The following is a 12380-nucleotide window of genomic DNA, read 5'->3' as shown; positions in this document are numbered from 1 at the left end:
AGTGGCTGGAACTGGATTCATCTAAAACCAGGAGCCAGTAACTTCTTCCAGGTCTCTCATGTGGGTACAGGGGTCCAAGGACTTGGGCCATTTTCTGCTACTTTGTCAAGCGCGTTAGCAGGGTGCTGGACTCAAACTGGAGCCCATGTGGGATGTCAGTGCTGCAGACAGCAACTTAATCCCCTTTGCCACAGTGATGGCCCCTAGAATTAGTCTTGAAATATTTGTATAAATTATTGGAGAAACAGAATGAACTCTTCCGGATATGCAGATACTCATTGAGACCTTCTACATAGTGATAAATTATACAGCTTTAGATAAATTTAGGGTAGATCTACTCGTGGAGAAGAAATGTTGCCCTATCAATGGTTTCATTCTCTCAATGAGAGAACTCCTGATTTTTAGTTGGACATAATAGCCACACAAAATAAAAGCTAGCTTGTCCAGCTTCCTTTGCAGCTAAGAGTGGTTGTGTGTGGGTAATTTTTTTTAAAGATTTATTTTATTTATTTGAAACAGTTAACAGAGAGGTAGACAGAGAGAGAGAGAGAGGTCTTCCATGAGCTGGCTTCACTCTCCAAATGGCCACAATGGCTGGAGCCAAGCTGATCCAGAGCCAGGAGCCAGGAGCTTCTTTTGGGTCTCCCATGTGGGTGCAGGGGCCCAAGTGCTTGGGCCATCCTCTGCTGCTTTCCTGGGCACATCAGCAGGGAGCTGGGTCAGAAGTGGAACCCATATGGGATGCTGGCACTGCATTACAGTGCCACAGCACCAGCCCTGTGGGGAGCAGCCCGGACTTAGACTAAGTTACTGGAATTAAGACTTATTCTATGCATCTGCTCTCCCACAATATGGCGCTGGGAGAGAAGAAAACAGCTTCTACACAGCTGCCTCCAGTTCAGCCAATAAACTGTAGGACTTGCTCCTGATTGGAGGAGAGCGGTGTACTCGGCGTGTGGGCAGCCGAGTTAGGATTGGCGGAGGAGGACTATAAAGGAGGAGAGAGACGGCATGTACCAGGAACATCTAAGGGGAACATCTAAGGGAACACCTGTGCAGCCCCCGAGAGAGCCGGCCGGCGGTGTGCCGCTCCCCTGCGGAAGTGGGGAAAGTGGCCAGGGGGAACCGCCCTTCCACGGAGGTGGAAGGAACCGTAGCCAACCCGGGAAGAACCAGCAGCAAACCCGGGGAGGGCCGAGCAGACAAAAGAACAGCGCAGGGTCCTGTGTCGTTCCTCCACGAAGAGGGGGAGCGACATAATGGTGCCGTGACTCGGATATGAAGCCTAGGCAGGGTCTAGTGTCGTTCCTCCACGAAGAGGGGGAGCGACATAATGGTGCCGTGACTCGGATATGAAGCCTAGGCAGGGCTTAGTGTCGTTCCTCCACGAAGAGGGGGAGCGACAAGCCCCATTGTGAGTAATTTTTTTTTTAATTTATTTATTTGAAAGAGTTACACAGAGAGAGAAGGAGAGGCAGAGAGAGAGAGAAAGAGGTCTTCCATTCGCTGGTTCACTCCCCAGATGGCCACAACGGCTGGAGCTGTGCCGATCCGAAGCCAGGAGCCAGGAGCTTCCTCCAGGTCTCCCACACGGGTGCAGGCGCCCAAGGACTTGGGCCATCTTCTGCTTTCCCAGGCCATCGCAGAGAGCTGGATTGAAAGTGGAGCAGCTGGGAGTAGAACCAGTGCCCATGTGGGATGCCGGCACTGGAGGCAGTGGCTTTACCTGCTACGCCACAGCACTGGCCCCATGAGTAATTTTTATAAAAATGCTCAGATTTCTCCTTCTAGTATCGGACTTGTATTTTGTTGGGTATTTTTTCCCGGGTTTATGGTACTTTAGGCTAAACTTAACTGAGGTAAAATTTATTTCTGCACCTCTCTGCTCCCTTATTTTTATTATCCCTGTCATCTTAGTCACCAGTGCTAGAATCCTTGGTGCATACCATTCCATAACTCCAGGAAGTTTCAAATTGATATAATTTTTATTTTTCTTATATATCTCCCTTCTAGAAGTCCATATAACACTGACCCTGGTTCTTGTCTTTGCCATCTGTTGCCTGGCTTAGGATAATGGCTGTACAACTGCTGTGTTGTTTATACAAGTCTATAACTCGTTTTCCCTTTCGCATCTCTGAAAGAAGCTTGCAGCCTTGTTATTTCCTTGACTTGAGAATTAGTTTTGGTGTCTTTGCTCTGACTCTTTGTAGTCTGTTCCCAGTTTACCTTTCCATGCACATTTGTCATTTCATCCTAGCATTTGAGCCTTGATAGCACCAAATTTATTTTTCTTCTCATTAGTAGTGCTTTTCACTACTGTGTCTTTGCTCAAGCCTAAGGTTATTTTCCTTTTAAAAGTGGTTAGAGATATTTAGATTTTCATCAACTTTACATCTTCTTAAACATGAGAGAAATGGGCTCTGCTGTTGAATAGTCTGAAAAGAGTATGATCCAAGTTGCAAAGTTTCTAAATCGAAACTATTGAAATTTCAGTGTTTAGAAGAAATGCTTTTTGACTATAATAAACTGATTTTAATATGTCAGTTACAAAATTAAGTCATTTCAGATCAGTTTTACTTAGATAAGTCTCCTGCTTCACACATGAGGAAATTGTGTCCATGATAAATGAGTGATTCTTTGAAATCAAATGGGAATTAGGGTAAAGCCAAGGTATACTGTGATGTCCATCCAAATATGAACATTGGCTTTAAAAAAATAATGTTCAAGTGTATTAGGATTTGCAAGTCATCTTGTCCCACAAATCTTTTAAGATTCCCAGGCAGTACTGTATGACCATTTATCTTTTGTGTAACAGTTTGAGTAATGAACTGAGCAGTATACATCCTAATTCAGGCCTTTCTTAACAACCTTAGTTTCATAATGAGTCGTTTATTTACAGAACTGTGGCCTAGACTTGCCTATATGATCTTTTTGGCAGTTGATTTTAGAAGGAAAAATTTTTTAATCCATTGATGGATTATTTTAAGTACCCTAGGTGAAGCAGGCATGGTAGATTTAACACTTTATGGATGTGTGTATGTCTTTGTTTGTTTTTAGCATCAAGCATTGCACGATTTTCTCCAATAACGTAGATCATCTCTTACTGAATTTAACACTGTCTGATATCATGGTCTCCTTGGCAAATGCCTCAACTTTGCAGAAAGATTCCAGTTGGATAGAAATGATCAGGAGATTTGTGACAGAGACCCTTGAAGATGGCTCTAGGCTAAATAGTAAGCAGCTGAACAGATTGCTTGGAGTATCGTGGAGGTTAATACAGATACAACCCAACAGAGGTAGGTGATGCTGCTTTATCTGTTATTTAAGACAGGAACTCTTATGCATGCTATTTAGAGTATAGTGCTGAAATGATGACTTCAGACATTTCCTGTAGTTAAAGTAATTACATTCAACCCACAAAAGATAGCTAGCCTAATTATTTATAAAGCATTGTCATTTGAGCACTGAAATCATTTATGGCTCAGGATGTCCCTTTCTCAGTGGGTAGAAATTGATTAAGATTTCTATTTTCTGATCTGGTTGCCTAGAAATTGAGACTTTTCTTTTGATTCGCGTGGAATGAATCTTGCTTTTTTTTCTTGCTTGAGGTTAAGTTACATTGTCAGTTTTTACAGTGACTTATTAATTCAGAGCTTTCTTGTTTGGTACCCATCTGATTTACTACCTTTCTAATATCCTGTTTTTGTCACTCCTAGGTTTGTTGTACCTTTAGGAAATGTATATTGTAACTTCTGGTTGGTTTGACTTTGGTATGAACCATGCTAATGCTGTAGGATTTTCATTTCAGTCATGAATTTGGCTGAGATCTTTGACAGAGCAAAGTAAAGTGCTTGTATGAATACAGAGGAATTTTTGAAGAAAACTCTTGATTTATATGCAGAATTGTTTTTCTGTTTTTAGAGGCTACAGAGACTCTGATTAAAGCAGTATATACCTTATATCAGCAAAGGGGCCTTATCCTTCCAGTTCGAACTTTGTTGCTGAAGTTTTTCAGTAAAATCTATCAGAAGGAAGAACTACGATCTTACAGATTCAGGTAAAGTTTTGTTATTATTACTTTATTTTTAGTTTTGTTACTTTTCCTTTCTTTTTCTCTTGCTGAGCTGTTTTATAGTCTATCATTGAGTGGTTAAGTCCTTGGAGAAGATTGCTTTTTATTCTTTTTGATTACATTTAAGAAACAATAGAAAATTTTATAAGTATGCGTATATAATAGTGCCAGTAAATTTGATGCCTGTTTCTGAACACATACAAGATTGTTTACACATATACTTCTACCTGCCCAGTGCTAAAAGGCACTTGGAACAACCCTAACAGTCTGAATTTTTACTTTTCCTTTCTATAAAAATTATCGAGATTTAGTTAGTAGCTCTTTGTGACATACTGTGTCATATGGGATATAAGTGAGGATAACAGAAGGTTAGAAAGTTTCTAACTTAGTTTGGTGCTATCAGATGAGATTACACAGGGAGTAATGAGAGAACATGAGAGAAATGGGCTCTGCTGTTGAATAGTCTGAAAAGAGTATGAATTAGGAAGAGTAGGAATTAATTTTTTGATGTGAGTTTCACATTTCCTGAGGGCAGACAGAAAGCTGTCAGGGTGGAAAATACAAATTTGGGATACTTCAACCTATGTAGGAAGTTACTGAAAAATATTCTGGTCTTTATTATAAGCCAGGTGCTTTTTATAATTAAGCTTCATAATTCTCGTAATGCTACTGTGAGGTGGGTACTCTTACTCCCATTTTATAGAAGGAAACAGAAGCTTAGGTTAAATAAATTGGCAAGTATCATGCAGCTAATTGGTAGCAGAGCTGAGACTTAAGTTGTCTGAGATAAAAAAGTCCATGCTTAAATTGCTAAGCTGTTGGGACAGCAAACAATGTTTGCCATTACACAGCGTTAGAGCTTTGGCGGTATCCTAAAGAACTAAAATAACATGCAAGTTGAAACCATTTTGTGTGTTGGCATCTTAAACTGATTGCATTAATCTGTTAATGGTGATTGACACTAATGAGGAAAGTTTTCAGTGAGTTATGTATTATCTATGTCCTTTAATGTAATAAATACTATTTAAATAGCACCTAAAATTACATGAACTTTGAATTTAGTGGATAAAGCCTTGGAAACTGGAGTAAATGATGCTGGCATCTTGTAGGATTTCAGATGTGTGTGAATACATGTTATTGGTGTATAGTTAGTCACTTTATGGTAGATATGTTAAATATTTTTTTGTTTAAATTTATTTTCCTTGTCTTTGAAAATTACATTTTGTTGTTCCTTGGCCTTTCTAAGATACCGTAGTAAAGTGTTATCACGTTGGTTGGCTGGTTTACCATTGCAACTTGCTCATCTTGGCTCCCGAAACCCTGAGCTTTCTACACAGCTTATTGATATCATTCATACTGCTGCAGCAAGAGCAAATAAAGAATTACTAAAAAGTTTACAAGCTACTGCTCTCCGAATCTATGGTAAGAGTTTGTTTAATGCTGTAGGTAGTCACTGGTCTGTTGTGATCAAGGAAAGAGGTTTTTAAGGAGAGATGTTTAGATCTTTGTATTAATTTTTTTTTTTTTTTTGGACAGGCAGAGTTAGAGAGAGACAGAGAGAAAGGTCTTCCTTCTATTGGTTCACCCCCCAAATGGCTGCTACAGCCGGCGCGCTGCGCCAATCCGAAGCCAGGAGCCAGGTGCTTCCTCCTGGTCTCCCATGCAGGTGCAGGGCCCAAGCACTTAGGCCATCCTTCACTGCCTTCCCAGATCACGGCAGAGAGCTGGACTGGAAGAGGAGCAACCTGGACTAGAACCTGGGGTGCCTGTGCCACAGTTGGAGGATTAGCCTAGTGAGCTGCTACACCCGCCTTTGTATTACTTTTTAAAGTTTAATTTTTTGAGACGCTGAAACAGACACAATGACATAGACCACGAAGAGCACTCCATTTGTTGGTTCACTTCAGCTGGGGCTGAAGCCAGGAGCCAGGAACAAAATCCTGATCTTCCACATAGGTGATAGGAATCCAATTACTTGAGCCATCATTGTGACTTCTCAGGATCTTCATTGACAGGTGGAGTCAGGAGCCACAACCAGGTAGCAAGCCCAGACACTCTGATAAGGGATGTGAGCAACTTAACTGCTAGGCCCTTCCCAAGAGGAGCTCCTTAGATTTGCCTTTGCTGAAATCTAAATTAGTTATACCGTGGGTAAATTGACAAAACAACATCAAACAGTAAATTAATTTTCAGTAGTATTATCTATTAGAATAGAGTTAATACTTGTAGATGTTTGTTAATATCTTAAGTTGTCTTTGTGAACATCTGCTATTCATAAGTTCAAAACCAATCAGATATTTTTAAAAAAATTCCATAATGTTTCTTAGATGAATATCTTGTATGACTTCCTTATATTATTATTATTTATTCATAAATGGAAATGTAATAGTTAAAATAATGACATGTTGAATATACATAATGTATACATACATCTCTAATTTGCATTTATTGGGATATAATCTAAAATTATAAAATACAAAAAACATCAATTTTAAAATTCACTATCTTATGATGAATGGTGACTTTTAAATCCACTTGTATTACTCAGATTGTGTTATTCTGTCACCACTATTTAATTCTAGAACATTTTCATCACTCCAACACTCCAAAAAGAAACCCAGAATCTATTAGTCCCTCATTCCCTCTTTGCCAGAATCCCTGGAATTCACTGATCTACTTTCTGTTCCTATGTCTGTTTTGAGTATTGCTTACAAATTAAATTATATAATATGAGTCCTTTTGAATCTGTTTTTTTTAAACTTGGCATAATAGTTTTACTGTTTATCATATCGTAGCAAGTACTTGTGCTTAATTCCTTTTTACAGCTGAATAGTATTTGTTGTATGGATTTCCACTTGTAACAAGACACTCGTATTGTGAATTATTACAGTCTTAAATAAATTTTTAAATTAAGTTCTTGGTTTTACTTTAGGAAATAGTTTAACCATCCCAACATGAGTGCTTTATGATAACAACTTTTTAGTATGTTGATTTAATTGACACCAAACATAACATTAATCTCTGGTTTGCATATTTTTTATACTTAATTTAATGTCTTCCTGCCCCACTAGATCCACAGGAAGGCACTGTGGTGGTTCTCCCTGCAGAGTCTCAGCAACATTTGGTTCAGCTTGTATATTTTCTACCCAGTCTGCCTGCTGATCTGCTTTCTCGGTTGAGTCGTTGTTGTGTTATGGGAAGACTCAGTTCAAGTTTGGTTGCTATGCTTATTGGGATACTGCACATGAGGTATTATGCACAAATGATCTGTATTTTGAGTATATAACCTTTTTTTCCTCTTACTAATCATTTGTGAAATGCAGAAGGCTTTTAAAATCATGTACTGCTGCTATTTCTTTTAAGGTGAAAGTTGGCAACTGTTCACTAGGGTAAGACTTTGAGATTACTTGCTTAGTGATTTTTTTGTAAGGTAGATTGGAATAAGGGATGAAATTGTGTTACTCAAAGCATGTTGTACGCATTCATTGGCAGGTGAGAGTGCTGTACTTAAAATTTTTGGTGTTAGGAATTGCTACTAGACCTTCCTTTCAGGGTGCTCAGAATTTAGTGTAGCTTATGAATTAAACAAGCTTGTGGATTGAGAGCAGGGGTCACTTCAAATTTTTTTCATGGAATAATATACATAACATAATAATCTAACATTTTAACTGTTTTTAAGGACGTGTAGTTCATTGGTATTGTCCCGAGCTCTTTCATGATCCCAAATTGAAATTCTGCTCATTAGGCAGTAATTCCTTCCTTTCTCCTCCCCCATCTTGTGGTAACTACTGTTCTGTTCTGTCTATAAGTAGAATCATACAGTATTTTTCCTTTTTTTTAAAGATTTATTTTATTCGAAAGTATTATGGGGCAGGGAGAGGGAAACTAAGAGAGTACTTCTATATCCTGGTTCACTCCCCAAGTGGTGGGGCCAGGCCAAAGCCAAGAGCTTCTTCCATGTCTCCCACGTGGGTAACAGGAACCCAGGCACTTAGGCTGCTTTCCCAGGTGTGTTAGCAAGGAGCTGGTTTGGAAGTAGAGCGGCTTGGACTTGAACTGGAGCCCGCATGGGATGCCAGCTCTGCAGGCTGTGGTTTAACTTGCTCTGCCACAGCACTGGCCCCAGTGTTTTTCCTTTTGGGTCTTTTTTTCACTTGGCACAGTGGCTCATCATGTTGTAGCATGTATCAGAATTGCATTCCTTTTTTAAGCTGAGTAATATAATTCAGATACAGATATACTAAATTTTATTTTATCAGTTCATCTGTTGATGGACATTTGAACTTTTACTTTTTGGTCATTATGAATACTTTTATGAATGTGGTATATATAAATATCCTTTTGAGACCCAGCTTTCAATTTCTTTGGTTATTTTCTCAGAAGTGGAATTTCTGAATCAATAATAATTCTGTGTTTAATTTTTTGAGGAACCACCATACCATTTTCCACAGTGGCTGTACCATTTTCCTGAAAGATTTTATAATTATTTCATATTGCCAGTGTTGAACATATCTTCAGACACTTTGTATCATTGTACTATTTAGCAATATTTATTACTGGTTGTGGTTTCTCGTCAGAGTCTGATGTTTTAGGCAGAAAATTAAATCTAGGCTATACCTGAAAACTATGGTTAAAGATGAGTTTGGTTTTACAAATCCTCTATCCAGGAAAGTAGCAGTAGCTCATCGTCTTAATAGACTGCTGTTGCCAGTCTCTGAATACAAGTATAGAACAGATATTTGACTGTATATGTTATGCCCAGATCGTTATATCCCCGCAGAGACCCCCAAAGAGTCCATCACACCGAACTGCAAAAGCAAGGCTTATTCCGGAGTACAAGCCAGGACAGGGACCCCATCCAACCAACCGGCACAGCGGAGGAAGGAGTGAGGCCCCAGTCTTTGTTAGGGAGAGTTTTTAAAGGAAAAAAGGGCTACATCAGAAGGAAAAAAGAGTTACATACAGCATGGAAGCTCTGGGTACAGGGAGTTACAGCGGGGGCTTATAGCAGGGAAGCTTTGGGTACAGGGAGTTACTTTGTTTAGCAATCTCTACTGTGCTGTCCTTGGTCTACCGAGCTAGCTGTCCCTGGTAAGCTTTGATATCTCTGGAATGCCTGAATGCCTGCTTTTACAAGGACTCGGGTCTGCTATGGGAAACGGAGACTGCTTTTTTTTATTTTTTTTATTTTTTATTTTATTTTATTTTATTTATTTTTTTTTTTTGACAGGCAGAGTGGACAGTGAGAGAGAGAGACAGAGAGAAAGGTCTTCCTTTGCCGTTGGTTCACCCTCCAATGGCCGCCGCGGCCGGCGCGCTGCGGCCGGCACACCGCGCTGATCCGATGGCAGGAGCCAGGAGCCAGGTGCTTTTCCTGGTCTCCCATGGGGTGCAGGGCCCAAGCACCTGGGCCATCCTCCACTGCACTCCCTGGCCACAGCAGAGGGCTGGCCTGGAAGAGGGGCAACCGGGACAGAATCCGGCGCCCCGACCGGGACTAGAACCCGGTGTGCCGGCGCCGCTAGGCGGAGGATTAGCCTAGTGAGCCGCGGCGCCGGCCCTTTTATTGTTTTAAAATGGAGTCACTTTGGCTCTTCATATACACTAGAAATATGCTTCATAACTGGCAATACCTTTCCTTTTAGCAAAAGAGAGCCATGTGTAATATGTTGTTTCTATGTGAAAATTCAGGATTTATATCTTCTGTATGTGAATTAGACTTGGTCATGTTTTAAAGTATTTTAAATATTAATTGGTTTTCCATGTTTTTCTTGGCAATAAAAATATCACACTTTTTGTAATAGAAGCATTTATTTGTAGGTCTTTAAAAAATGAAGTATTACTTTTCCTAGAATTTAAGTGGTTTATTAACTTGTCTATCTATTAACTTCCAGTAGAGGGCACTCCATTTCTTAGCTATAACTTAACATTCAGGTAAAAGCACCTTTTGAATATTTCTTGAAAGTGATTTTCTTCAGAAGCTGCAATTAATATCTTTATCACCAGTTTTGATTCACTTATGCTTAATAACTTTTGTCAAGGGTTTGCAGAAGTCTTTTTTACGTTTAAAAAAATTTTAAATTTATTTTCATTTTTCGCTGTATTTATGTAAAAGGAACAGATTTCTTGTATTTCATGTATACAGTTTTAAGAGCATAATGGTTCTTCCTACCCTATTCTTCTTCCCTCCTCACTCCCATCTGTCTTTTTTTCTTATTTTTTTAGTTTTTACCCTGAGGAATTGTGAGAATTGGAATACTGACAGTAATTGCCTGTGATCATTAAGTAGAGAGCACACTGTCATTCCAGTTAAAAATCCACCAGGGGTTGGCATTTGGCACAGTGGTTGAAATGCCACTGCATAATATATCGGAATACCTGGGTTCAAGTCCTGGCTCCATGTCTAATTCCTGTTTCTTGCTAACACACACCTTGGGAGGCTGGCTGCAGGTGATGGCTAAAGTGGTTGGGTCCCTGCCACCTACATGAGAGACCATAATTGAGTTCTGAGCTCTGAATTTTGGCTTGGTCCAGCCCAACTGTTGCCAGCATCTGGGGAGTGAACCAGTAGAAGGGTAGTCTCTTAACTCTGTTTCTGGCTCTCTGTCACTGTACCTTTCAAATAAGAATAAATTTTTAAAAATGGCCTATTTAGGCCGGCGCCGTGGCTCAATAGGCTAATCCTCCACCTAGTGGTGCCGGCACACCGGGTTCTAGTCCCATTCGGGGCGCTGGATTCTGTCCCAGTTGCCCCTCTTCCAGGCCAGCTCTCTGCTGTGGCCTGGGAAGGCAGTGGAGGATGGCCCAAGTGCTTGGGCCCTGCACCCCATGGGAGACCAGGAGAGGCACCTGGCTCCTGGCTTCGGATCAGCATGTTGTGCCGGCTGCAGCAAGCCAGCCGTGGCGGCCATTGGAGGGTGAACCAACGGCAAAAGGAAGACCTTTCTCTCTGTCTCTCTCTCTCTCTCACTGTCCACTCTGCCTGTCAAAAAAAAAAAGGCCTATTTAGACTTGAAAAATTTTTTAATTCTATCAGATTGAAGGTTTTTGTTTTTAGTGTTACATCATAGTCTTAATAGATTTCTGTCTCTGTAAATATATTTTTCTCATTTAGGGTTATCTCTCTTTAAAAAGAATACAAAAGGGATTTCAGCTTTGGGACAATGGCATTATCATCTATTTCATCGCTTTTCCTGGGGTCAAAGTTTAATGTTTGGCACCTTCAAATATATCTTGGGTTACTTTTTCCTCTCCAAAATACCCCTTTCCTTGACCTTGACTACAAAATAGCTAATGTGTTCATTATCTCCCATCTATGCCATTGTAACTCTTGCCTCTCAATTCCATGCATTTTGCATACTGTTGCTAGATGAATTCTTCTGAAATACTCCACTAGTCATTTCTGAATTTTTATTTTGTTACGTTGAGCTGTGATAACAAGTTTAAATCAATTTTTTGTACTCTGATGCCCTGCTGTCTCTATTGAATGTGTTTCTTTTAAGTATAGATAGCAGAGTACAACCTAAGCAGGATGTTCACCATGTGAAAAAACCATTAGCCTGAAATTGTGTATGTTTATTTTCTTTTAGATTTAAAAAGCATATTTAGATTTGCTGCCCCTACTCTTTACTTGCCTACTTACAGTTTCTTAGGATTTGACTTTTCCCCTATACCATTCTCCTTGTGTTGTTCCATAATTGATATCCAGTGGCCTTTTCTGTACCTCTTTGCCCTTGGTTTATTTATAGTTGGATTGGGGGAATGTAAAGCGTAAGTATGGAAAAGTAATCTACAGTGTAAGATTAAAGTCTCTGTGGGGGGAAAAATTGCTTGGAATAAGAACATTTGGCTTGTGCTTTAAGTAGGATGAACAGATAATCTACTCTGCCAGGAACAGTTCTAATTTACCCTTCTGCCCCAAGATAACTAGTAATAGCACTTTTTCTCTGTTCTGCATTGTATGGTATGTGTGGTCATCATAGTTTTAAAGACAGTATTGCTTGTCGTTCATATTAGCCACTGGGTGGCACCACTGCTTCCTGTTTTTATGGGGGTTCAAGAAGATGTTAGAATTTTTCTAACCACTCTTTTATTCCTTTCTACTGAGCATCTGTGCCTTTTTATAACCTCCCAACTTGTGATAATACCTTCACAAACCTTTGCTTATTGCCTGGCAGTGATAGTCGGAAGGGTGTTTTCATTATTTTTACCCCCCTCAATTTAAGAATATTAATAAATACAAATGTACTTTCTATAGTGATTAGATTATTAAACACTAGTAGGTCAATTTAGAAACTCAGTTTTTTTC

The 12380-nt window shown here is 39.7% G+C and overlaps 1 protein-coding gene across 3 annotated transcripts in view; it reads left to right on the top strand.

The window, feature by feature from the left end:
* Window positions 1-12380, top strand: part of TEX10 (testis expressed 10) — a 67262-nt gene that overhangs the window by 29055 nt on the left and 25827 nt on the right. For all 3 annotated transcript variants that reach the window (XM_008260939.3, XM_017349127.3, XM_002707942.5), the window contains 4 exons: window positions 3058-3296; window positions 3922-4057; window positions 5319-5494; window positions 7144-7321. In XM_008260939.3, coding sequence (XP_008259161.1) covers window positions 3058-3296; window positions 3922-4057; window positions 5319-5494; window positions 7144-7321 — 729 coding nt within the window. The remainder of the gene's footprint in view (window positions 1-3057; window positions 3297-3921; window positions 4058-5318; window positions 5495-7143; window positions 7322-12380) is intronic.

This window comes from Oryctolagus cuniculus, chromosome 1, assembly GCF_964237555.1.
Source record: "Oryctolagus cuniculus chromosome 1, mOryCun1.1, whole genome shotgun sequence".
Classification (NCBI taxonomy): Eukaryota; Metazoa; Chordata; class Mammalia; order Lagomorpha; family Leporidae; genus Oryctolagus; species Oryctolagus cuniculus.
Note: the sequence above shows the minus strand (reverse complement) of the source record. Positions and strands in the feature narration are given on the sequence as shown.